Here is a 27,157-nt window from a genome sequence, read left to right as displayed (position 1 = left end):
AGAGATATTAAATTAACAGCATGTAAAAGCTTAGTTCGACCTTAGAGTATGCATCTGCAGCCTCGAATCACTACACATGCACGATATCCGAAATAGAGAAAGTACAAAGATCTGCTGCCTTATAATCTTGTCTAAGTTTCGAAGGACTTCTTCGGTTACATGTCTGTTGCAAGAACTAAATTTAGGTTCACTTGCACATAGGCGAAAAGTAAATAAACTGAAACCGCTCTTTCTCCTATACAGTGGTCAGTTGATTACAAACAATAATCCACTGTTAAAATTTGTTCACATTCGACGGGAATAAACATCAAAAATTTCATTTACTTATTTTTAATTCATTTGCCAAAATGTTTAATACTTGACGTCTATTATTATTTCACAAAGGGTTGGGGATTAACAAGTACAGCATGTTTAGTCACCATGTGTCAGAGCGGGAAAACCTATTCGGTTGTCCAACGGGTTAACGGTGAACAACCCTGGCCCTTGTACTGCTTTTTGGACACTAAAAAGTGGGTTAGCATGAGGAATGTGTTTACGGGGAAGCAGATTACACAAAGTTAAATGTTCCTTAGGATAACTGCATTTAGAACTGCAGCTTTTTTTTCCTTGTCTTTTTTTGTCATTTTCGACACTCCAAGTGAACCAATTAAAAAAATCGATCAAACGACCGCTGCCGTTTCGATCAAACGGCGTTCGATCAAATGGCTTTCGACCAAATGTCCTGCGTTCGATCAAACGGCTTTCGACCAAACGGCGTTCGATCAAATGTCCCGGAACCGTTTGCGATATGTCGGTGCATAACCGCACGCAATCAGGGAACACGCTACAATTTTCAACAACATATACAGGAAATAAATGTTTTTTTTTTCTCGCCGCCAACGTTTTTTTTTTTTTTTTCTAAGGGCAAACTCGTGCAGTTCAATCTAGTGCAAAGCGTTTTTCACAAAATTAGGGAACGTTCTCGGAGTTACGGGCGCTGCGAAGTAAGCTAGAGACCATGGTATATGCGGTGCGACAACACCTGCGTATGTTGGAAAGGTCTGCGGTCAATGCTTGCGTCACCCTCTGAGTTATATTATATGAATGCGCACTACGCATCGCAGTTTCTGTACGTGCAGGTGAACCTGCAGAGGGTACCCGTTCTCTATACAGCTCGTGGTTTACAGCTGCAGTATAAAGGTACTAAGCCCTGGAGTTTTCTTTTTATTTTTATTTTTGTTTTTATTTTTTAAAAACAGCCTCCATTATCACGATAATGATCCGCTTGTAGTTTGCGCTGTCAAAATCATAAAAGCGGTGTCTGTTTTTCAGCTGCTCGGGAAGTTGCCATTATTCAGCATCGAATATGATCCTAACGGTTACAAAATGCATACACGTTTTTTTCCGCGATCCAATGGACTCCACCGTACCGCTTAGTGCGACCGTGTACAGAGAGAAGAAAAATGTTTACCTGTGTTTCCACAACTTAAACAGTATACCCACCTAGCAGAAGTACCCCCACCCATATTACCTACCACCAGCAACCTGAAACAGGTTCACCGCTTCTTCATCTCTTCACGGGCTTCGATACAAACTGCATTTCTTCGTGAAGTGTTTCTCGCAACTATGCTTATTACTTAAGTAAAATGAGGAGTAATTACAACTTCTAGTCCCCCCCCCCCCCGTTTGCAATTACTCCCCATTTTAGTCCATTGACCCTGAAATTTACTCCACGTCACTTCAAATATAGTCTCTCAACATCTCAAAATGTTCGATGCATTTACTCCTGAAATGGACTAAAATTACTCTTTCTTAGTGTCTGTGTTTATGAGTAAAGTAGGGAGTAATTATACATATCCTACAGCGGTGTACCACCTCAGGACGGCATCTGGGCTACCAAAGATTAACTTTATAATATATTCTTATTACATTTAACTATGAAAATAATCTTTGTCAAACGTATGTGTGACCCGAATAATTTACATGCGCAACGTTTCAAACGCTATTCGGACCTTGCTTTTACGTTTTTGCTCGAAAGAAGAAAGTCGTAGTTACGCCATTTCGGTGTCTGTATAGTTTCCTGAAGCATTTTTTGCGTTGCTGTTGGCCAGCGGTTCTTCCCTGCTCGCGGTAGAAATGGAAAAAAATGGAAAAAACAGCACGTCTTGAAAGAGCGGCCACGAAAAGGATGCGCGTCTCTTTCTTCTCTTTTTTTTTTTATCATTACTAGACCATCATAAAAAAATAAAAATGAAATAAACTTCGACGTTCTGGACTTCAGATACAGCCCATTTCGGCTTCCTCTTTCCAGTGAGACTACCAGTGTTAACATCTGTGGATTGGTTTTCGAGAGAAAAAAAAACTTAAATAGTGCTCCATAGAAAATGCACGGGGACAGAGAGCTGGTATGTCGTCTTAAATACGCAGAGCAGAGACTATATAGGGGCGAGGAGAGCAGACACACACAGACATCCCCCGACAAAGAAATTTACCGCCCCACATTAAATAGACTGTAAACTCCAGTGCATCTCCCAACAACACCGAATATCCACTGGATGTACGAATAATGTCCTAACGAATTCGTACGTCCGATGGATATCCTCAGAATAACCATCGGACGTACGAATCCGTTAGGACATTATTCGTACATCCAGAGGACATTCGGTGTTGTTGGGGTTTATACTCCCGAAAGGGACTAATGGATATGGGGCTTCTAGTCCCGAGAAGGACTAAAATTTCAGGAGCATCTACCGACGGAAGGACCCACCACAACTTCGATCGCTAAGCACTCCATGCAAAAAAAAAAAAAAAAAAGGAAAGAAAAAGTTACGTTCAAAATACGCTATTTATCAACCAGCCCATTCCCGGATCGATATCTATAGCTCACCTACATAGGATGAATAGGGAAGCAACTACTATACCGTTGCCAAATTGTGGCAGAAGCACCCTCGCCAGGGGGCCCTGGACAAAAGCGTTATTCGTGGCGGGTAGTTAATTAGCGATATTGATTTCTTTTCCCTAATGGATATAGAAATAGCCCCTCCCCCTCATATATCTTGCTGTAACAAGAACGTAGTGGGCATGTTTTCGTACACATGCCGCGCGGCAGCTGTAAACTGAGCTGTAAACTGAGTTGTAAACTGAATTATATCTTTTTGGCTGACCATTTCAAGATTTCGGTGCTTCAATTTGTGCTATATGCAAGGGAGGTGTACGTATTTAATAACTTTTGATATGGAGCGATATGTAATTAAAATAAAGAAAATGCATCAAAATAACATGAAAATATCATTAAAAAATAAATTGGCTGCACCGTTTGGCATTCTGCGTTTAAATGCGATAACGTTATCTTCCGATCCTGATCTCGGGCGCACGCTGCCACTGCAACTTTTTTTTTCTTCTTCTCTTCTCTCTCCACAACTGTTACGGACGGACCTACGCGGATGTCGATGTTGATGGGCCGTATCGATCTGCCGCTTTAAAATGTCTCTACAAACCCCCCTTTTTTGCTAGTCGCTCGAGAATTTCTAATATTTACAGGAAGTTATTCTTTTTTCACGAGATCCTACTATAAATTTCGCATGTAATCACTTTGCGTACGCAAGGAACTAGCGCGTGCGCAGTCCGCATGCGCAGAACGTGACGTGTGAAGTATGGGATGTGCGCGGTGTGAACAACCTAGTTACTCGCGTACGCTGCAACTAAGACTTTCGATTATATAGAATCACCCTAGAGACCGTTTTATGGTCATGGCTTGCACCTGATTCCCATGCCAACCAAGACTTCGTTTTCCAACACTCTGCAACTTCGTATCGCACGAAATGATTATCTGTCGTCTTGGTGTCGTAATACCACTTTCTGTCGGGCGATGCCAATCACCGAGCACCCTTGCAGCACGCAAAAAAAAGAAAAAAAAGAAAGAAAACTTACACCGGGGAGGAAACGCGCGGAAATCAGCTGCCGAGCTTCTCCGACGCAAACCGGTGTGCGGTTGTCCCCGATGAAAGAAGGAAGTATTAATGAATGGCTGGACAATGAAATCAGGTTTGAGCGAAAAGCAAAACGAGCGAGGAGAGAAATTGATCAAAACTACGTTGCTGAAGAGAAAGAGAGAGAGGGAGAGAGACGGAAGTTAACGGAAACGATCTTATCTCCCTTGACTACTGCACTGGTCGGAAGTTTACAGAAGGTCGTTAGCCTCGGCGGGCGCTAATCATGCAAGAAATGAGCAACGAGAACAGCAGCCGCAATCGATTGTGCGGCGAGATTGTGTCAGGCGACGAAGGTGGGTGGGAAGACGCACACTGTACCGTCCTCCACGGGAGAAGGTATTTTTAACCCCCGTCTTCCATATATTGCGTGGGAGGATATACCGGAGATGTATTTTATTACCTTTCCCTTTAGGGTATAACGGACGGACGGACAGACGGATCTGGAGACCGGCGCGGCTTAGGCTTCATTCGCCTATTGTCGGGACTTCTTAGCAATGCGTAAAGACAGGGAAGGAGTGATAAAGTTGGAAGATGGAGGGTCTCTTAAGCCCCTCCTAGAGCGCTCGTAACTTGAGGTTTTCGGAGGGATTTAAGCTGTCAGCCTGAGCTTATCTGCGGGTGCGCTTTTCCAGAATTGGACACTGAACTGAACATTTTCGCGAGGTGTCTTTCTTTCTTTTTTTTTTTTTTTTTTTGGCTTAGTCGCTTTTCATGGGGAAGACGAAAATTATTAGATCCACATTTCTCGTCTCATGTAGTTCGCCGGCATTGTTCTGCAAGGGCTTGGTAAAGGTCGGCAACGTTGGTGAGGCTTTGTAAATTTTAAAGCGAAAGCTTTACAGGTTCAACCACCGCTCAGGAGCGTTCGTGGCTTTAAAGCCACGTGACCTAGCTGTCAGGTGCCGAAACCAAGTGATATACTGCGTTTACGGTACGCTGAAATAACGCACAGTAACAATGTAGTTTTAGTGGATAGTACGCTATCGCGTTTACGTACGTATGGGATAGCGTTGAAGGTTCTGCGCACGCCCATAACAAAAAGAGAGCTTCGCGCTGTGCGCACAACCACCAACGCTGTCCCTTACGTAAGCAAAGACGATAGCGTACGATGTACTAAAACTTTCTAATGTAACTGTAGTACTAACGCAGTAAGGGTGCATTGAAATACTTTGAATGGAAATGTTACTTCAAACATTAAAAAAAAATGTACCGTCTGTATGTCTGTAATACACAGTACGTATGTGAACGCGTTTACCACAATGGCAAAATATGCAGCTAATGTTTCTTAAATACGTCTCCTCCTTTAGGCGTGCTTAGGGAAAGTTAACGGCAGTTGTTATCCAAGATTATATGTACGTACATTCCGCGCAAGGTCACTTTGCTATATGAGGCTTCGTTTACGGAAACCGCCTCGAGGCAAGGTTTTCGGCAACGCCTATGACCGCAAGACAAACACGCGCGGACACACACACACTGCGAGATTAGCATTTTTTACGACAGCGAATTTTACGGGGTTTTAGGGCCGTCAAGATGTCCGTTTTATGTGGGCGCCACCCACCCTCGAGTGCGCGGCATATGGGATACCGCGGGCGGTCTCTCTCAATCAATGATGGGGAGCCTCCGTGCCAGGTATTCGGAGTTGTGGCCAGCGGTATAGGGGTGTAATGAGCCTGACGCTGAGAGCGGTCATATATGGGTGACGAAGGCGGAGGGGAAAGAGGAAAGGAAAAAGAAAAGAGCCTGTATGAGGACTGGTCCAGTTTACAAAGCCGGATGGCAGGTCGCGCTCCGTTCGTGTGGCATCATTGGACAGCCGTTGCGCTCGCGCGTGTGTAGTGCCTTTTCAGGTGTTCCTGTGCCATCTTTGCGACTTTTCGTTGGAAAGGATGAGACATCACAGTTGAGTGAACAGACGGTTTGGTCGCGACGCTGCAACCGCGGATAAGCAGAGCGAGCGTGTTCTCTTCTTTTCGACGAGGTGTCTCCGTTGCAGGTGAGTCCTCTGATGGTTGCTCTCGGTTTGAGTGATGTATACGGTGGCCAGGGATACATGTATACTGGTGCATCATGCGCGGAGTTGCGGGAAGGATGTCGCGGACGGTACGGTTTCGCCGTGGTGTTCGTTTATGGAGGATCAGCCGATTATAACGTCATATGATGGGAATCGGTGGTGCTTATACTGGAAATTTGTGAAGTCTGTTTGGTGTCCTGAATGCATTCGGAGAGCAGTGTCTGTCTCAGTGGGTCGCCCTACTAGTCCCACGGTTACGGGTTAATTCGATCCCGGCCGGGTTAATTCGAATAACGGGTTAATTCGACCCTAGCAACTTGGTGGCAGTTAACAAGTTGCTTGACACGGCGCCTTCCGCGAGGAACGTTAAATACTGTGTTCCGTGTTCTGAGGTTTCGCTAAAGAACCACTCAGGTAAATCAAGCCGACCACTGTGGCGTCCGTCACGACCGTAATTGTGTGGCGACGTAAACACACGAATTATCGCATTATCGGTATGCTTCGGGTAGGAACTGATTACTGTAGCAGACGACATCGTCTCTTTCGCACAGTGCTCTCTGAACACATTGCTTGGGCGCTGTTCATTTGCGAGATGATTGCATTTTACGTGTGCACTAAACTTAACGAACTCCTGATCGCACAAACATTCTCGGAATTCGCCTGCAACAAACCCGAGTAATGATGATGAACCGTGTCCTGCTAGCTTCGGAGTCGTTATACACTACATCAGAACGTCGTGGGAATCCCGGGCGCCGGCAGAAACTAGGGCAATGGATCCACTGATTTCGCGGACGGTCGGGCGGGCGTTACGTCAAAGTGCAAAGACCCGCGGATGGGAAATCCTGCCAGATCCTGTCTGCCGCCCGCAGAGCTGCATGCTCGTTCGTTCGCACTCCGCCCATCTCGCGGATGTAACGCGAGCTAATCCGCACCACCGGATGCGGCCGGCGCATACGCAAATACGTGCTCCACTTCCGCGCTTCTGCAGGTGAATGGATTCAGAGCCGTATATAGATACAAATCGTTGACGTAGAGAGCCAATCTATCGGCTCAGCGCGGTAAGTGTGACGTCATGCTATACACGTGATAACGGGGCGATGATAACGATCGAGATTTGTGATTCTGGTATCCGGTGCCGGAGAGAAATGTATTCCGTTAGCTGTCCAGCGCAAGCAGAGGCCAGTTTAGTGCATGTGACCGTTCCGGACGTTTCGAGTCCGAAGACGCAGGGCTTTCATCGTAAAGGTACTTGTGTCCGGGCTTGACTGGGGTCCGTAGGTTTTTCGCTGCTGTCCTGACTTGCCTTCCTAATTGGGCCAGGATAGCGCGCGTCATGTGTAGGACAGAGAAAGAATTTTTGCTTCGTGGGTCTGGAACCCGGCTTCTTCATCTATCCGTGTCCACGCCCATGGGCGGGGATCTGTAAGTGCCTTTGGCTAATTAGATAGGTCGTATTGATTGTGTCCACAACGTTGCGAATATTGCATTGGCTGGAAGGTTCGGTAGCGAGCTTGAGTTTGAGCACGGCGAGAACCCATTTGTGCCAGTAAGATGATGAATGCAATTCGGACGGCAATTAATGCGTCAGGCTACAATATCAGTGCATATGATAATGGGTAATGGCGTAGTAATGGCATTATTGTGGCGCATAAAAATGAAGATGTGAAATAAAGCTGAGAACGAAAGCGATTAAGATAAATATCACACGGTAATTTTGTGATGATGTCCCGCGATCATGTTGCTGTACGTTTGTGTGCCAGCGGCTCGTAAAGTGCTTTCTATCGATGCTAGATTAGTGTTGTTATGCATTGAAAATCTCACAGTGTTGTTAAGCCACACTATTATTATTACGTATTATTATGTAGCAAAAGTAACTAGTCGCGCTGCACAAAATTACCCGGCCCAATGACCGCATTGAACGAGCATGTGTATACAAGCAGGCAATGTGTTTGATATACCAACTCTTCTCGTAGGCAACCGCGTATTCGCCGGATTCCTTTTTTTCCAACGAGGCTGTTTTTCTCTCTACCTCTCTTTCTCGTTTCTTTCGTTTATGTCCGAAGACACACATTTTTCCTGGTTGGGCGTCGTTATGGTTGTTCATCGACCATCTAGTGGCAGGTAGCCAATAAGTATACATGCAATACCGCCAATATCTTTTTCTAGGCTTAATGACATTTCGCAGAAACGTCAGAAAATCTTCGTGATGCCGTGACTCTACGTCACTGCTGTCTTACTTGTGCCTGCCCCCGTAAAACGAGTCGGCCAGACGCTGACGGTGCGGCCCCCTTTGGAGATGGCATCCTTCTGCTGTCGAAGTGCGGAAAATCCCACCCCTCGACCCGCCGACCCCCGTGGGTTTTACCCACCGACGATTGTAGTAATTTTAGTCTATTGGGGAATCAAGTGCGTTGTCCATTACTCTCTTTCGGGACTAAATGCATGAATGTTTATGCTGCACAGCTGCTGCACAGCTCTAGCTTCAGAGTGTTGCGTTTGTTAGAAAGTTACGTTAATTGGGAGAAGTTACGGAATTGCGAAACGTCTTTATGCGTATAGGGCTATGTGTCAGTTCGAGGCTCTGACGCAAGCGACTGGATAAATGAAGCCTGAAGCCAGTAATCTAGCCAGTTTGAAGCTATATTTTATTGCTACAAACGCATATGGTAACTCCCTGTAAAGGTAGTCTTTTATTGAAGACTGGAGGATGGGAGCGTAGAGGTATTCTCTTCTTGTTGCTACCGGCAAGGATGGGACATGTCGTAATGTTTGGCCACCTGCGTGTGTACTGTCATCAAGTAAGAGAACTATGTGCGGAGGTACTAATAATGACTAGGGAATGGCACCACGGGGGTACTCTTTCATTACTAGCCGGAGGACGGTACAAGTCGACATTTCCATATGTATATTGTCATCAAGCAAGATAACTGCCTATGGAGGTAGTCTCTTATGGGTGACTGGTTGATGGGACTATGACGGAAGTCTTATTGCTAGCTGGAGGACGGGGCAAGTCGCAATGCTTAGCCACCTGCGCATGTACTGTCACCAAGCGAGAGAACTACCTCTGGAGGGTAGTCTTTTCTTGAAGACTGGAGGATGGGACTGTGGAGGTAGCCTCTTATTGCTAGCTGGAGGACGGGGCAAGTCGCAATGCTTAGCCACCTTCGTGTGTGCTGTCACCAAGTAAGAGAACTACCTCTGGATGGTAGTCTTTTCTTGAAGACTGGAGGATGGGACTGTGGAGGTAGACTCTTATTGCTACTTGGAGGATGCTTGGACGACGAAGGACAATTGTCCTCAAGTAAGAGAACTACCCATGGCAGTAGTTTTTTTGTTGCTGGCTGGAGGACGGGGCAAGTCGCAATGCTTAGCCACCTGCGTGTGTACTGTCACCGAGCAAGAGAACTACCTGTGGAGGTAGTCACTAATTCAAGACTGGAGGATGCAACTATGGAGGTAGTCACTAATTCAAGACTGGAGGATGCAACTATGGAGGTAGCCTTTTATTGCTACCTGGAGGACTGGACAAATCGCAGAGCTTACCCACCTGCGTGTGTATATTGTCATCAAGCAAGAGAACTACCTGTGGAGGTAGTCTTCCATTGAAGACTTGATGATAGGACTATGGAGGTAACCTTTTATTGCAACGTGGAGGGTGGGGAAGGTTGCAATGCTTGACCACGTCGCGCTACAAAAATATTGCTGCCCTAAAAACGAAGAGCAGCTGCTCATTGTGAAGGTCCTCCTCCCCGGCGTAAGATTAGTACGCGTATTTCGAAGGGAGTCCTGCTGTCAATACGTGTGTCTTTTGTCATCAAGTACGAGAACTACCTATGGCGGTAGACTCCTTTACACTGACGGAAACTGTACGCAACATATACGAAGGGAATATCTACGCGAAATAATGACTATCGATGGATTCATGATATACCAAACTATAAATTTCCTGGTGGCTCTCCAATGTGAGTTCTGGTAATACGAGACAAGATGAAAGAGTATGTGTTTAGCTCTAGTCCGTCCCGTTATTACACGAAGCTATACAGCATTCCAGTGCCTGCAGTCAACATTTATCGATATTTGTACAGGACAAACACAAGGTTGAGTCATTGTCAATGCATGCGTCTTTTTTTTTTATCTGTCTTTTTTTTTTTTTTTTTGCGAAGCCACCTTATCCCTCGCGACGGAGAAGTATAATATGCGTATTATTCTTCAAGAGTTCAATGAAATCGTCGTTGACATCGTCTGCATGAGATCTGCATTGTATAAAGTCCTCGAAGAATCTTGTGGCACCGCTGAAGAGGTCAGCATACATTGCCAGACGAGAAAAGTGCTTGCGAAAGGGTTTTATCGTGGATAACTCCTACTCATTGAGGATTCAAAAGATGTTCGCTTTCAGAAGAACGTCTCAGGAAGACCTACTATATTTGAGAAAAGGTCCCGTTTACACGCGTGCCTCAAGGCGTACAGTCATGCCCAAACTAAAAAGTCGGGACTGCTCCGCATGTCTCTTGTTCTCGACACATATCATGTTCCAAAAGGTCACTTGCGAAAGACATGTTTTCATGCCCTTACAAGTTGCCCCTGTTACGAATACTTTTGCTTGTGAGTTCTCCTCTTTAGGCGGGACGCGCTGTGAACAAAAACGACATGGATGCACGTACAGCAACTGCAAGTCAATAGCATTATATTCCGGACTGTATACGCTCCGAGATCGAACGGTGTCTGCGCGCTGCGGCGAAGCGATGAACTACCGTAGTGTGTGGGTAGCTTCCTCGCGTCGTCTGCTTTTAAACGTTTATCTTCCGCGTTCAGTGCAGTAGGTGGAGCATTGGGCAACCGAACAGTATCGTACCATCGCGCCACAAGTGATCTTCAGGTGAATACGAACAAGAATTACGGAAAAGAACCATCAACTCCGAACATCGGCCGGCGTGTTATCCACACTAGAAAGGTGACGGTGTCGCCCCCCATTGGTCGATCTCGCAGCGAATACTCCAAGCAGATACATGTATGAAGGGATTTTGACACTTTGGTATATGTGGTTCACTGCATGATGTATTGATTGATGTACTGATGTATTGATCCATAGTAATAATAGGAGAGAAAATATATATATTTTTTTTACCTGCCATACTAGGCGAGGTGCTATTGGAAACACACTCGCATCTAGCTCTGACGTCAGAGTATGCGACGGCTACGGCAATTCCCATTCGTTCTTGTAGGCAAGTGACCTCTCCCGGCCGCACTGCCTCTGTGGAGGCGACGCCTGCAGCGATTGCGGAAATTCGCGACGGCGATTTTCTGCGCGTCCGCTCCTCCTTTTTTTTTTTTTTTGCTCTGTAAAATTTCGAATGCAGTTTCACACTGATGTAAAAGACATGGGCTTTCACACTTATCTGGTATAACTTGCGGGCGAAGTTCTGTGTTAGCGCCGCGAAGCAACTGTGGCTATGTGGGCGAAATGTATCGCAGAACTTGCGGCTCACTACTCCCAAGACGCACTGGTTAGTAAAATGGGGGAAGGGGTGTGATAGGTACAGGACTAACCTTCACGGACGAGTGTTATCACGATTCACGGCTATACGACGAGTGCTGTGCGAGAGGAAAAAAAAGGAAAGTGATATGCTCGTTTGTAAGAGGCATTCGTGAGCAGTGATGTCCACTAACTACTTCTACAGTAGTTTAACTATAACTACTAACTACTTCGCGATGGAGTAGTTTAACTAGTAGTTCAACTACTTTTCAGGGGAGGTAGTTAAAGCTACTTCTTTAACTACTGCAATGTATTTTAACTACATCTCTAACTACTTAACGTTGTCCATCAACACCAATCCCATTCTATAGCGTTCTTGGACACCTAAATACGAATTACAAGCAGCGCTAAAAGTGAAGATTTAGTATACATGCACGGCACGATTGCTCTGCACCTCCGTTCTCATCAAACAAGTAGCTCAAGGTAAAAATCGGAAGTAGTTGGCGCCTGCAGTAATCTAACTATACTGTAGTTAACTACTCAAAATAGTAGTTTAACTAGTAGTTGCACACTACATTTCTGCAAGTAGTTGATAACTACTTTTTAACTACATTCAGGTAGTTTAACTACATGTAGTTAACTACTGGCCATCACTGTCCGTGAGCACATAGCGTGCGGAAAATAGCTTTGCTGCGTAAATAGCTGGAACGCTTTTTTGTGGTCCCCCATACTGAGAGATGGTGTTTCAGGGCCTGCGTTTGCAGCTGAAGCTGAAGCGCAGCGATATAGCGTCCTCTTTTTCCCTGATGCGGCATTGAGTTGGACGGCTTCAAGGATATGAAGTCGGAGACGTTTTGTCTCGTGGCCACACCAAGGAAAATGACAGTGCTTTCTTTCTTTTTTCCTGCAAACATGCAGCAGTTCCTTTAAGGAAGATGCTGATGTCCGAGGGGAAAAGCTGCTTATATTTTCTTTTTTTTCTTTCTTTCTTTTTTCTCTTTTCAATGTGGGATTCGGAGAAGTCGACTGTTCATGAATCAGCTAAATCATATATGCCAATTGTCTACATTCGCTTGTTACTATAGCCCGACTGCCTTCGACTCAGTACTGAAAAAAAGATAGGTAGCGAGCGTTGCCCAAGTAGCACGACGTATACTGAATCTTCGTGCACGGGGTGTGTGCAGATTAAGCACACGGACATTTGCGCATGTAACGGTCGGAGGCCGTTACATGTAATTGAGCAATCTTTCTGCCTTGATGTGACATTTGGTCATCGAGCGAAACGACTTAAAATATCGTTTCCGTCTGGAGGAATGTTGAGAGAGATTTGCAGAGTGGGCCAGCGCAGTACAAAAACGCTGCTTTTGGCAGCTGGACCGAATGAGTCGTCGCTGGGAACGAGGCTAATATAAGGCCCACATATATAAGTACGCCGAGAAAACGAGTCTGTCGGTTCGAGAGCAACGCGACGATGCGAGAAGGTATGTGGGAAATTGCCGAACGGCTGCAGCATACGGCAAAGGATACCCAGTGTAAAAACGACCGTGAAATTGTTGACGTCTCACACTTTTAGTTTCTCTCTCAAACTGGAAGTGACGGGTGTATTTCTGTAATTCGTTAAATTCCTGCAACTCTGTTATTGGTAAGGAGGAACAGCGTCGCCACCTCGTAAAGTTGAACCCCTAGAACGTTTCGTTTATGTCGAATGGAGGATACGTACATCGTGCGCTCTGCGTTGTTATTGTTCCTCCTAAAATTTTGTATGTCTATAGGCTCATGTAAGATTCCTTGTGCACCGAATGCACTGCTGTAACTGCAAGATGATGGATGTATCGGCTACATAGCCTTTTGTTGAGGAATTCCTCAGTCTACTGATTGCATGCTGTGAATAAAAAAAAAATCAATTCAAATTAACTCGCTGCATATAGGAGACATCTTGGTCATCTTGGGTTTGGTTTTTCTACTTTCATTTCTATTCGCGTCTTCTGGAGTAGCCTGACCCGATCGGTCTCACATCTCCATATTTTTTTTATTTTTCAATCAATCAATCAAGCAAGCAAGCAGGGGGAGACAATGACAATTTTGTCTCCTAACATACAACATCTTAGAACACGATGCCTTGTTGCAAGTCCATAGATGAAGCTTACCAGTCGCCTTCTCATTTTGTTTTCTATGTCACCAGATATATTATGGCCGAAAACTGATTCCGTTTTTATCCCTTTGTTGTCTCACGAAGACGAAGGGACGGACAGATGTCGAATCAGCCGTTAACGCAGATACAACCCAATTCACACGTCAATACATTTGGTTAATATTGGGTCATTCGCCGCACACTTCACTCCTTTTCCATGCCGGGTCCACGTGCTCAGTGCGGCTGCCTTGATACTGTTTTTACGACACTGGTGCGAGTATGTGTATATGCCACCGTCAATATCTGTCGATATCATTGGAAACACTTAAGATCGTTACAGGTTTATTTGTCTCCTTTAGATAGGATACGTCACAGTTGAAACACAGACGTTTGAGTAACACTCAGCTATACCGTATCTTGGTCCTTGAAAAGCAAGACGGAACTCTCAACGTTTATGAAGGCGGTCAGACACAAACAGAACACTCACACACTCACACGCACAGTGTTCACGTGCATCGGAGAAGGAAAGTTCCACTAAAGCGAACTCTCGCGAAGTGATTCCGCGAAGACTGTCTCCCAGGTATTCGCTTAGCTTCGGCATATCGTTCTTGTAACTAAATAGTATACCTTGTATTGAAGGTGTCGACGTGCTGTTTTGACTCGGGTTCGCGCATTTATTCTTTGTAGACAGGTCTGCCTTCCCACTGCTATACCGACATCAAGCTCAGACAACGATACTAGCGTGGTACAAATCTGACACCATTCGCCCTGATTTTGTCTTGTGTCCATACTGAAAACTCCTCAGATGACAGCAGTACATATATATTCCATCCACTTTATGCCGCGACCTTACTATCTGCAGTAACAGATCGTGTCCGTACTCACAGTGTTCCTCTGCCAACCAGCAGTGTCTTTCTCTATGCTGAAGCGATGGTTGTGCAAACTCGACGTTGTGTGCCTCAATGTTTTCAGTCTCAGTGGTCGCTGTATTTTCGCTGTGCCTAGTATTCTGCTTCACTGCCAAGCTAAATCAGGCCCCGCTTGCAACGAACATCCAGGAAATTCTTCAGTGGTGTCATCAGTAGATTCCGTAGTGTTTCAACACTGATCCTAAGAGCACCGGTAAAGTTACTGGGATGGCACTGATGGATTCCCTCAACGATCGGAGCAGCGGGCCCAGATCTCTCCTACTTGCAGGATCAACGATGCCTGGCTTGAGTAACCCGATAACGCGCTTTTTGTTTGAAAGGGGATGCTAGTCGGATTTACGTACTGTGCTAGTTTCTAGCTGTACCTGCAGTTCCTTATCTGTTTGCGTAACATCTGCTTTCGTCTGGCCTTATCAAGCGGGAACGGTGAGAACCGTCGGAGATATATACTTATCTCAACTGGCGCAACTGTCTGTTTCCTATGCAGCTCATCGTCGTTGCCGCCCGGGGATGCCGACTTTAGGGTTGAGGAAGTTCATTTCCGGTAGCTATTTCGATGTCCAACAGTGCAGGAGGTACCGGGATAAGATGGCTATCACCGTCATGGCGGGTATCTTTTTTCTTCCACTCTGATATCGCCAAACATGCAGCACATTTCCTATCACGTGCTCCTAACTCTTCTTCCTAGTTGGACGCAGAAGTGACTTTCCTTCTGTTGTTTCTTATCCTGCGGAGTATTCCCAAGTTCCGCATTGGCTAGACTCACAATCTTTTCACGTTGTTTATTTCTTTGTCTGTTTTTGATTCGGTTGCAGTGCACTTCAACAAGCTCTCTTTTTATGGGGCGTTCTTTTTTCCCATTGCGATTCGTACCTTATTGTAGGACGAAACGTCACCTCAGCAAAACTGACTACACTACTTCTGCAAACTGACTTCTTCTACTGACTACTTCTTTGCAAAACTGACTTCTGAATATTGACTGAATTCTGAACGCTGTGCGAGCATAAACGAATGGACTGCGACGGTCCAGTATCGACTATCCTGTTCAGTTACAGATGTGCGTATAGTCTGACGCATGATTTGTGGCAATGCATTACTAATCACAAATAAGGAGGGATACTTATAGCCGTAATCGATTGGGAAAGTAGTCAGTAAGGTACGAACTATACGTACATCATCAGAAGACGTTTAACTTGCAGTACATCGAATACTGTGCTCTATTTGGTTACTTCGCGTTTGGTGCGGATTCTTCTGCACCATGCAGTCTCCGGAAATCGGCATTTTTGATGGCAACATGGCTGCTCATTTGAAAATGTGCACGCGAAAGAAGAGGCACTTTCTGTCATCAGATTCGGAAGATGTGAAACCGCAGGAACGTTATGTGGTCACCTGACACTAGAACCGCTAGGGTGGCGAGTGGCCACGTGCCAGGAGTTACTACTAGAGTTACTACTGCCTTACGAGGTCAGAGGAGAGATCTTTTGACTCGTGTCGTGATGACTCGTGATTCGGGATGTGAGATGGGTCCACCATCACCAGAGACGAAGTAGCCAAGCAAAGAATGGCGACACTCCGTATCGTGGAGACCAAGGAAGCTTCGGACAAAACCGTCCTCTGGAAAAGTGATGCTCATGCTTGAGCATTATGTGGAGAAGCAGCACCGTCAACAACGAAACCTGTTGCGAGCTCCTATGCGTACTGACCCGCAACCTGCAATTCACCGGAAACGCCGATGGATGTTAACCAACAGAGTTTTGTTTGAGCATGGTAACGAACGTCCCGTACTTACTCAGCTCCTATAGGGCGGTCGCAACCATCCACGGTCTCCGAATGTCCTGGCCCAACACAGCTTCGGCGGAGTTTTGAAGGTCTCAAAGAGCATTTTGGTGGCACAAAGTGGCAAGATCACGACGACGGTCAGCAATGCGGAATGCTAGACATTTCGAACAGAGACAGTCGACTCCGTACACACAAGGTGTGCACAGACAAGCCGAAGTCGCATTAGCACACATAAATGGTGGCCTACCTATCGGACGAGTTTCGGGTGACGCGCGAAAACGGAGCGAACACGAAAGCGTACAGAAAACTCGTTGAAATTAAACTCTGCCTCGTAAAATATAGCGACGAAACCTGGGGACCGAAAACTGGCCTCCGGAGACTTACACGTAGGTTCCGCCAGGGACGCCAATGGCGCAGAAACTAAAACAATAGAAATGAACATCCATGTGGGGCTTCATGTCATTTCTGCACCGGTAGCGCCCCTAGCGGTACCTGCACATAACTCCGGAGACGGCCATGTTGATATCAGTATAGCATATTCCTTTGTACAGAAGTCCGGGTTTCGTCGCTATCTTTTGTTGACAAAATGGCGTAGGTGCAGGCCAGCTGGTGGGTGAACTGAGCTGAACTGAACTGAACGTGTGTTGTGTGTCGTCCCTCTGTGTGCCCACACCCCAGGCTTTTACACTATATTTTGTTGTGCAAAGTTTAATGTCGACGAGTTTTCTACAGGCTTAACTCACATAATGTAACGCCCTGTAAGGGCCTTTGGGGTGCGTAAATAAATAAATAAATGCGTCGTCGTGCGCCTACGGAAAGTCGTCTGTGAAAGTAGGCAATGAGTTTCGTGTGCAAACGCGACTTAGGCACGCACCCTATACTTTGAAGAGAACAACAACAACAACGACATATCTAAGAAGCAAAAGTGTTCTTCAAGTGTCATATAGCGCCGGCACAAAAGCTTTTCGCTGTCGCTTCGTGCGTCGTCTTGTGATATCGCACGTTGCGGTATCGTGGAGTCTTGTTTGGGTCTGACGTCACACACCGAAGGTTCTTGACGCTTCATCCTGTGTACGAGACACGTGGAAAGCTGCACGTCGCGCGACCTGTGTGCGTGTCTATATGGAAGGCTGTAGCCCACATAGAGCACAATGTTTTCGTTCTTCGCGGAAGTGTCTCCCCTTATGGGCAGCAGCGTGCTTGTCCCACTGGATGTGCTGCCCTTCGTGACTGCGAGCAGGTGGTAAGTTTCCTGTTTCGTTTTGTTTGCCCCGTCTCAGCAATGTCGACGTTGTGTTTTCGAAGTTCAAGTTATGCGTTGAGCTAGCCCAGGAATGTTGCTTGCTGTCGTCAGTAATCGTGGTCCAGACGCGACGTGTTCTTCACTGTGACTTGGAGTTCTGTTTTGCTATTTCATTTTGTGTGAGTAACCTAACGAACAGAAAGCGAAATTTCGAGTGCTCTGAAGGAAATTTCCGTAGTTTGAGCAAAGTGATGCGTTTCGCTATAGCAAGCAGTGTTGAAACGTTTCCAATGAATTAGCTTTCACTTTGTGTGTGTGTGTGTGGGGGGGGGGGGGGCGTCTCTCTGAACTTTAGCAGGGTCTCTGTGCGCATTAATAGACTTCTCTGCACCTTAGTAGACTTCTCTGCATCGTGGTAGACTGATCTGCACCTTAGAGGACTTCGGGGCGCTACCTCGTTCTGGTTGATCAGGCTACATGATCCCTTGGAAACGAGCATTAGTTGTATAGGCTTCTAGTTATGGCTTCCGTTATTTATAGCATCTATACAGCCAACCTCTTCCGGATCGACGGATTGTATCTTACCCCCATCGTCGCTAACACTCATCTTCTGGCAAACGACAAAGTCGAACACGTATATATCACTGCACAGAAGCCAGGACAACCCACCGGGTCCGCCGCGCAGACTGCAGGGCATCCGTGGAGCGCGCGCGGCTGTTTCCTCGAGCGATTTTCAAAGTATAACACCTGGAAACGGTAGTGGCAGCAGCGGCTCTTTTTCGTCCTGTCGCTTTTACTATTTCTGCACCCGAGAGCAGCTATTTATCCGGCCCGTGATATAAAAATAAGAAAATAAAAAAGAAAGAAGAAACAGACACGCACACACAAAGCGATCCTCTTCAAAAAGAGGAACAGGGAAAGTGCTGGAAGGCCGGCCGCTGACCTACATCGATCCCCTTCCATGTGAGGACAGAAAGGGTTTGTCTCTCACGTACACGCCGTTATATTTAGTGGAGAGTATTTTTAGTGGCGACCGCCAATGAGTACAACTTCAAGGTTGAGCACCCATTGGACGCTCTATTTACCCGTCTGACCGGGACCTTGTGTCTGTGGACGGTGGGCGTTTCATGTGATACTGTGTTGCAGCCCGCGTTGGGTTCACGCTGGATAGCTTCCGTGCTCTGTTGGTAACGATAACGTATGCGCTATTGTGGAGGAAGGTTGGCAAAAGGTGGCGTGGAATCTGGTATAGTTCCTTCGGGTCAGGTGTATAGAGGAAGCAGTCGCGTCAAATGTGTAGACGTTTTGTTGAAGCGACATCCTTATGGGGCCAACCAACATCGACAGCCCCCGTGTAGGTCCGTCAGTAACAGCTGTGGAGAGAGATGAAGGAAGAAGTTCCAATGGCACCGAAGCGAGTGCGGACGCCCGAAAGTCATAGTCCGCTTGCACGAACGTAGAGGAAGTTACCGAAGCTACTGAGGATATCTGAGGGGCCCCATCAACACCGAATATCCTCTGGATGTACGAATAATGTCATAACGAATCCGTATGTCCTATGGATATCCTCAGAATATCCATAGGACATACGAATCCCTTAGGACATTATTCGTACATCCAGAGGATATTCGGTGTTGTTGGGGGGTTGATAACTGATTTCTTGCAAGCGGACCCAGTGTCCGCTTCTCAAAAGCTTTCAAAAGCTTTTCACTCACGTGCAGCGTTGAGGTCCACTTGCATGAACATTGAGGAAAGTTCTCAGTGACGTCCTCAGTAGCTTTGCCAACGCTTTACTGCAACGTCGAGGACTGTATTTGGGGCGTGCACGAAAGACTACTGAGGACTACTGAAGAAACCACTGAGGTATCTCCTCTTAACGTTCGTGCTATCTGACCGTCGATCTGAATATGGCCCTGATTAAAACGCTTCCTCATTTAACAATGTCTAAACGTTCGACAGAATACTTGATACTTTACTTTACTTTAGAATACGACACTTTTTATACTTGACCCGCCAAGTATACTTTATGCTACTTGCTTTTCAATCTTCGAGCTCCGAGCTCGACCACGCTACTACGCTCTGGAAGATTGCCCCTTTCATGGTCCCTTACTCACATACCTCTCTTGTATGTGCCTGAAAAAGAACAAAGGAAATAGTAGGGCACGCGGACACTTTAATTTAGAATCGCACATCGGGAATGTGAGCCTATACGTCTATCGAACAAATGGTCGTTCAAATGGCATGGCACAGGCATACTTCTTCCTGTACCAAACCGCACGCCAGCGCTTTCTGTTTCTTTCTTTTTCTTTTTTTCTCAAAGAGAATGCGCGCAATCGATATCCTTTGTTCGACTCGTGCGGCCCGTCGCTAAAGCGAAGATTCCGAGCGAGCCAAACGTTCGCATTAGTTTGCCGTACGAGTGAAACCGTAAGAGCCGTCGGATTCCCCGCTTTCGTATAGCGTTTATTCGCATGACGTCATCCGCAGGAGTGCGCCACTGTCGCTTGCAGATTTGCCGCCATGATATAGGCGTCCTCAGGGTTCTGACAGGTCCAAACCTTCACCCACATCGCATTCACAGTATACATTTGGAGTTACCGTACTGTGTGAATATTATTTGTACCACAATCCATGTAATTTCCGTGTTTTCAACGTTAATAATTCCTCTACGTAAAATATGGCAGCGAACGAAAACCCAAACCAAATTTCGAGTGACCTATGCATGATAGCGGCGACTTCGCCTTTTCGAGGTTAGCGCCCTCTGGAGGGATGAGGTCAGGGAATAAACTCTGTAGTTGCATTCAACCTATAGCCACCGAGGTGTAGTCCGTCCGGAGAAATTATACTGCAGCGCCACCACGTGTCTGCGCCGCGAAGCAACTGTGGCTATAAGCGGCCTACAGACGGGGACAGATGGAGGGAGAATAGCAGGAAGGAGTAGCAGCAGGGTTAGTACGCGTCCCGGGCCGACTTCAGGGGGAACTATGCCGACGTTCGCCTGGAGAGTCTTCGGAAAACCCAAGGAAAGCCTCATACATCACAGCCGGTGGTAGGATTCGAACTCACCACCTCCCAGTCTTCAGCACGGCCTTGGCTATACCTCCACGTGCGCGGCCTATGGGGGTTCCATTACTTTTGATAGTTGTCAGTGGACCACCCAATAGGCTGCACCGAAAGTATATGGGAATAGGACTTCAGGACATAGGGCAATAGGAAACTATGGAGACACCATAGGCGGAACGTGATGACGCCGCGGTATACTTTCTGCTGTGTAGTAGCTCTGTTACACTACAGTGTTAGTGTTGACAGACTACATTTCATGTCGTTCTTATGTGGAAGTCGGGTACACCCAAGCAGCACAACATCTTGGCCCAATGTTCGTCCAATATTGGCAATACCGGCCCAATATTGGTCAAACATTGGCAATACCGGCCCAATATTGGTCAAACATTGGCAATACCGGCCCAATATTGGTCCAACTTTGGCAATACCGGCCCAATATTGGTCCAACTTTGGCAATACCGGCCCAATATTGGTCCAACTTTGGCAATACCGGCCCAATATTGGTCCAACTTTGGCAATACCGGTCCAATATCGGCCCAACATTGGCAATGCCAGCCCAATATTGGTTCAAGATGTAGTGCTGCTTGGCCAGGTACGCTCTGAAGCCTATGGCACGTATCGAGTCGCGACGCATAATCGTCTTGCCTGTCCCCTTGAGCTTGACAGAACGCTTTTCTTACTCTTGACCGCTAAATTTACCCTCGGAGGAAGTGCGCACAAAATAGCGTGCACGTGGTCGGAAAGTTATTTTACCAAATATCAGCTTCGTTTAAATCTACATCGAAGCTGGTTTCGGACGCGCGATACGCAAGCACGAAAATTTACGGCACACATTTAGTGCGTCTAGAGCCACTAAATAAGCTTATTTGGTGACTCGAAGTGCGTCATAGTGACTTTTAGGTTCGTCTTGCGGTCTGTACACAAGCGTAAAGAAAAGCTCGGAAAAACGAATAATACCTCCTGCGCAGCGCGTGTACATCACTAAGAGGAAAATGTTCACTACTTCCTCGTGCTAGTGTCGCCTTTCCGGTTGCATGCCGACGTTGTGGTCATTCATCACAAGATGCTCGGAACAGTGAGAGAAAGCGGTAACTACAGACATTTGCATCTCAGCAAATGTTCTGGCGCGTAATGCTGCGTTCGTCGAGGGCTGCTTTGCGAATAAAGTTCTTTTTCACGAGCTCTCGCGTGCTTCGTTGTCGTTGCTTGTAATGAACGTGAAAGTGCAGTTCATTTGGGGTGGGGCATATTTCACTCGTCGGTACGGCCTCTCAGATTGCGGTACGCGTTAAAAAAAAAAAAAGAAAATGAAAGAAACATATTTTGCGAAATTGAAAACGATATATATTACAGCTGACGTCGACACACAGCACTTTTCGGAACGTTGACTTTTCTTTTACTGCTGGCGGTAATTGATTTTTGTGACTGCGAGAAACAGAACAAAGAACAGCTGCGATTCTGAGATAGAACGCATTTAACTCAAAATAGAAAAGAGAGGGAGAGAGAGAACGTACGTTATTGTTTTTCTGACTAAGGTAATTATGTGCGTACAGCTGTACATGGCAGTCACACGAATACGGATGTTATGATCTACAATAAAAAGAGCATGCGTGTGAGCGCACGAAAAACACGGAGAACACGGACGACTATTTTTTAAATTTTGTTTCTTTGTTGTTGGTTTGAGTCGTCCGTGTCGTGTTGGTACTTTTCCACGTTTGACCCACCAACTGGCCCGCATTTATGACATTTTAACGGATGTTATAATATGCGGTTTAATTCGTGGGTTGTCGTACTTTGGCTTCTCCAGGTCTTGGCCTATATTTCGCGTAGCGCGAAAAATGATGCGACCACGCGTAAAAAAAGAAAAAAAAAAGAAAGATGTCATTGGTAGAGAGCAGAGGACGCCGCGATTAATGCATTCTCCGAGCGTTTGTTGTGGACGCCATCCCGAGCACGTTCCCCCAAAACTCAAAGCGCACCAAAACGAGTGGAAGGCTGAGCAAGGCAACTCGACGCAATCTGCTATCCACACCACGACCACGCGCCACTCGACCCAAAGACCCCGTGACCGACACGGGAACGCCAAACATCTCTCCATTCTTTTTTTCGCTTCCTTTTGCTTTATTATTTTCCTTCACGTGCAGAGGAGGAGGAGGAGGGAAAGGAGACGGAATGTCAGGGCTGGCAACCATGGCCTAGATATTTCTTCTTTCCTTGATCCTGAAAGAAAGGTCGTTCACTCTGCCTCCACCGCAGCCGCCGTGATGGGCTCCGGCGGGTGGTTGGCTCCGACGTTTTTGTCTTCCGTATTTCGCCGAGCGCGTACACCCACTGCCGCCGACTATTCTCGTTCACTTCATCCCCCCAGAGAGACGTATGGGGGTTGATGAGATTCGCGTGAAGCTGTCTCTGCTGCCTGCCCGGACATTTTTTTGCGTTCTAAAGAAGAACGGATACGGCGTCGCCTTTCAAGATCGCCGACGAAAAACTGGTTGTCTTTACCTTCGCTTTTTGATACGGTTGATTGGCCCGCTTTTTTTTTTATACGAGGGGGAGCAAAGAGCTTCTTTTTCTTTTTTTTTTTTTTCCTGATTGCACGCGGCTCATTTCTTCGCTGAGAGGTTTGCGGCGATAAGTCGGCGAACGGTAGCGTTTTTCCGATGATTGCAGTTGCATTGTTTCGCCGTGAAGCCGGAAAGTAGGGAATGCGTCGTTTTTATCGCTGTTTCGGTAATCAATGCCAGGGCCTCTCTGATATTTATTCATTCATTCATTTATGGAGGTACCTCAAGGGCCCCAGTGAGGCGTTTCACGTGGAGGAGCCAGATACAAACGAGACACGATCAACATGAATTTAGTTTCACTCAAACATGCAGTGGTACAATACTTACAACACCGAAGGAATATAGTGCACGTGCAATTATGATTAATTAGCAAAAGTACAGGATCTATAATCTAAATGCATATTTCATGTTCTGTACAAAGGTTAGGTGACTGTAAGTATAATTGCAGTTTAAACACCAGTGAGTAGTGCTAGCGTCATGCTCGACAGTAACATAGTATATACAGTAAAACCTCCAAAGTCGGGCACCTCCCTACCTCGGACAACTCCCCATGTCGGACAAGATTTCATTGCACCGGCAGGCTCCCACTGAAACTACATGGGGACGAAATTCTCTATGTCGGACACCTCCCTATCCCGGAAGTAGGACAGGGTTTTCCCTGCTATGTCGGATACAACCCTGGCCAAATTACCTCAGTCTCGGCCCATCTTTGCACCAAAAAGACCCAAAGTGAGCCAGTGCCCTTGACTTTCGCCCACCTTTTCCCCCCTATACTGGTCTCAGCACTTTGTTGTTTTAGTTTTTCGAGTCCAAAAACAAGTGCTGTCAGTTTACATTGTAATTCTCTGTGTGAGCACTTGTCTTCGTTTTGTCTATAGCCTTTGAATGCGCACTGCACCAAAGCAATGAAAAGCGGGCTGACGCTTCATAGACAAGTCCTCGCCGCTCGAAAAGCTCCAGAGATAATGCCATTGAGTGGAATCTGAACAGAATTGAATCTACCAAAATCAGTAATAATTATCAGTGAAGAGTGGGTAGAAGTACCACTACCACCAGGCACCACCACCAGGTACCACTAAAGACCATGAATTGAAGAAGGGGGACATTTCTGGCAACACAGCTGTGATCTTTTCAACTTTTTGTTTCCCTCATATTCTGTAACTCGGACACCCTCGGCTGCACCGCGGGTGTCCAACATAGGGAGGTTTCACTATATATATATCTGATTATTAATATATTATTTTAAAATCAGTCAAGCAATTTATGTATCAATTATATGTCTCATATAAGATCGATAGGCTATCTGCTGAAATTTCACTTAATTGTTTGGTTGACTTCCTTTTTTTTTCTTTGTTAATTAGTTAATTTGGTTGTCTGCTAGGCGGCGGTCTCATCTACATAGTTGTCTTACTTCTTGTTGTCGTTTCACCACGATTTCCCTACATCCCCCTGGTTTCTTACAATACCCTCCTCCTTAGATTTCTGAGATTCCTCGATACATCTCGGCTACCAATACATATATACCCCCTTGGAAGCTCGGTACCCCTCTGAGGTCGATTTCTGAGGAAATACTACTGACTACGCGTCGACCAGATTTGTTTTACGGAAAGTGATTTCGATTTCCCAATAGACTTCTGGGCAACAACGGGAATTGAACCCGTACTCACATTTGCGTACTTGTAGATAAGTGGTCTGCACATGCTGCACCACGTGTGTGTGTTTTTTTTTTTACACATGCTGCTGAAGAAGAACACGAAAAAAAAAAAGCACTCCGTTAAAAGAGAAAACACAAATGAGTCAGCCCTGATGTCTAATGTAGACGGATGAGCTCTCTACTTGGCTGTGTACCGCCGGCATTCCGACACATGCACATATGACAACCGTCTCACGATTCCACGTTATGTGAGCCGCATGTTATCTTTGCACCCAAGCAGCGCAACATATTTGCCCAATATTGGCAATGTCGGCCCAAGATTGGGCTGCTTGGGCAGGCTCTGTAAAACACGGGAAGAGCGCTCTCTTTCTAGCAACGTGCCGTACAATAAATAAATAAATAAATAAAATAAAGAAATATAAAGTGCAGGGTTGGGATTGAGAAAACTATGTCCATCTGTCCTCGTTACTGGCTTTCCGTCCACTTTGCTGCTCGGGTGGGCCGGCAGCCATCTAAGTTATCCCGACCGAACTGTTCAAAGAATTTGAAAATTCCCCGAACTTGCCCCAATTCTTCTTCTTTCTTCCTCGTGAAGGAACTTTCGGGTTTTTCAATAGAATGACAGGAATGCGAGGAAGTGCGAGGAGGAGGAGGTGTTTGGACAAAAATTGTACAACGGGAGTGTGCTGGCCAGTAAACATTTGCCGATGACCGGTTTCTTCTTTGGGTCTGTCGGTCGATCGTCCTGGCCCTTTCCTCCTCTCCCTTTCTACCATCGGAAAGGAGGAGAGATAGGAAGCTTCTCTTCTCCCTCCGGCTCTCGGGAAGTGCCGAAAAAAGAAAAGACGACGACGAAAAGCAAAGAAAGGAGCGCGAGAAGGAAGCGAAAACAGCGCGTTGTCGTTCAGTTGTACGCGAGTGTTGTTTGGAGCGCTACCGCACGTGGCTGCCGCTGCCTCACTACCAGCGTGTGCGCCCCCCTCTCCGTACTCGCCCCATGCTGTCCGCTTCCGCCTCTCCGACGTCCGCCGTGGGTCCACGGTAAAGCCTTCCTCTCCTACCGCTTCATCTCCACCACCGTTCTCTTTTCCCCACCCCACCCTTCCTTCTACCTGTGCATAGCATTCTTTACCGATATACTCGGGGTATATCCGAAGTAGTTGATTGCGCCGTTTTTATTCGTAGACGCAGCCAAGTGAGGTGTGACTGTTCCTTCTACGTAACCCGTAGAAAGTGTCCAGTTCGCGCTCTTTTTTAATCACTCCCGGGGAACTAAATCTGGTCAGCTCAGTCATTTCGCCGATACTAGCCTTCTTCCTGTTCTCTTCTCTCTTCTCATTCATCTTTCTGTTCTACGTCCTCCTCGTGTGCTGTCTCTACCTGTCGCAATAAGGGGCCGCTGACGCGCATATCCTTCGCCGATCATCCAGGCATGGACTCCTCGGTGTGGACTCGTACGTTTTTCCGTCAGTGGCTGTTCTGAAGGAAGTCGGTATATACAAGGCTGTCGGACTCGGTGTTGTTGTGCCTGCTGCGAGTCAAGAGTGTCTGTCGTGTGCTTGTGAGTCCGAAGGATTTTCGCCGCCAGTGGATTACTCGTCCAGATATCGTCCGGGTGTCCACATGTGTTGCATAATGGAAGAGACGAAGAGGAGTGACGACCCTCCGCCGCCTCCGTCGACGTACCTGGAGAAATTCGAGAAAATCGGCCAGCTCTTATTGGATGAGGCACTGCGGTATTACAGGTGGGACGGACTTGGAGGGCTTAGTGGAAGCACCGAGCCAAGGTTGTTACGATGAGCTAAAACGAGAATCATGAGTGTTTGATTAGCATGTATTGCGTTCCGATGATAGTGCACCGCGTGCCCTCGTCGGTATCTTATCGTACGTATAGTTACACTTCTGCCAAGGATGTTGCTCATCGTTCGCACGATAACGTTACGATGCCCGTTGCTCCGGTCCGCAGCTTGATGATACGAGTCAATCAAGACAGGTGCCGCCCTAGTGCTCTGAGAGTGACCGGACAATCATATCTGATACGAGAAGAATGGGTTTCAAAAAATATCGTTCCCGTATGATTGCAGTCGGCAAGGTTGCCCCCGGAAACGTGGTCCTCTCTGAAGGAAGAGCTCGCACTTCTTGAGAGGAACTTTGCCGATTAATACAGGAGGAGTTATAGACGGCATTGCAGTGCCCCTTTTTTCCCCTTATATTTCACCACGAGAGGACAGCACAGTGTTTGAAACGTTGAGTGTACAATTTCTTCAGGTCGTACTTACGTTTGGCAAGTTATGTTCGTAGTTCAATGTTAAAAACAATATATTACAAGGTTCTCATTC

At 46.5% G+C, this 27,157-nt stretch overlaps 1 protein-coding gene across 5 annotated transcripts in view; it reads left to right on the top strand.

Moving 5' to 3' along the window:
* LOC135371277 (3-hydroxy-3-methylglutaryl-coenzyme A reductase-like) overlaps positions 1–27,157 on the top strand; it is a 62,372-nt gene that overhangs the window by 17,571 nt on the left and 17,644 nt on the right. The window contains exon 1 of one of the 5 annotated variants that reach the window (XM_064605373.1): positions 17,431–17,537. The exons of 2 other annotated variants lie outside the window; for them this stretch is intronic. In XM_064605373.1, coding sequence (XP_064461443.1) covers positions 17,446–17,537 — 92 coding nt within the window. In that variant the 5' untranslated portion in view covers positions 17,431–17,445. Of the gene's footprint in view, positions 1–17,430; positions 17,538–25,730; positions 26,564–27,157 lie in introns of those variants that run through there. 2 more of the 5 variants (XM_064605371.1, XM_064605372.1) reach the window with 2 other exon arrangements.

This window comes from Ornithodoros turicata, chromosome 10 (assembly GCF_037126465.1).
Source record: "Ornithodoros turicata isolate Travis chromosome 10, ASM3712646v1, whole genome shotgun sequence".
NCBI classification, from domain to species: domain Eukaryota; kingdom Metazoa; phylum Arthropoda; class Arachnida; order Ixodida; family Argasidae; genus Ornithodoros; species Ornithodoros turicata.
The sequence above is the reverse complement of the archived record's forward strand: the minus strand, read 5'-3'. Positions and strand labels throughout refer to the sequence as shown.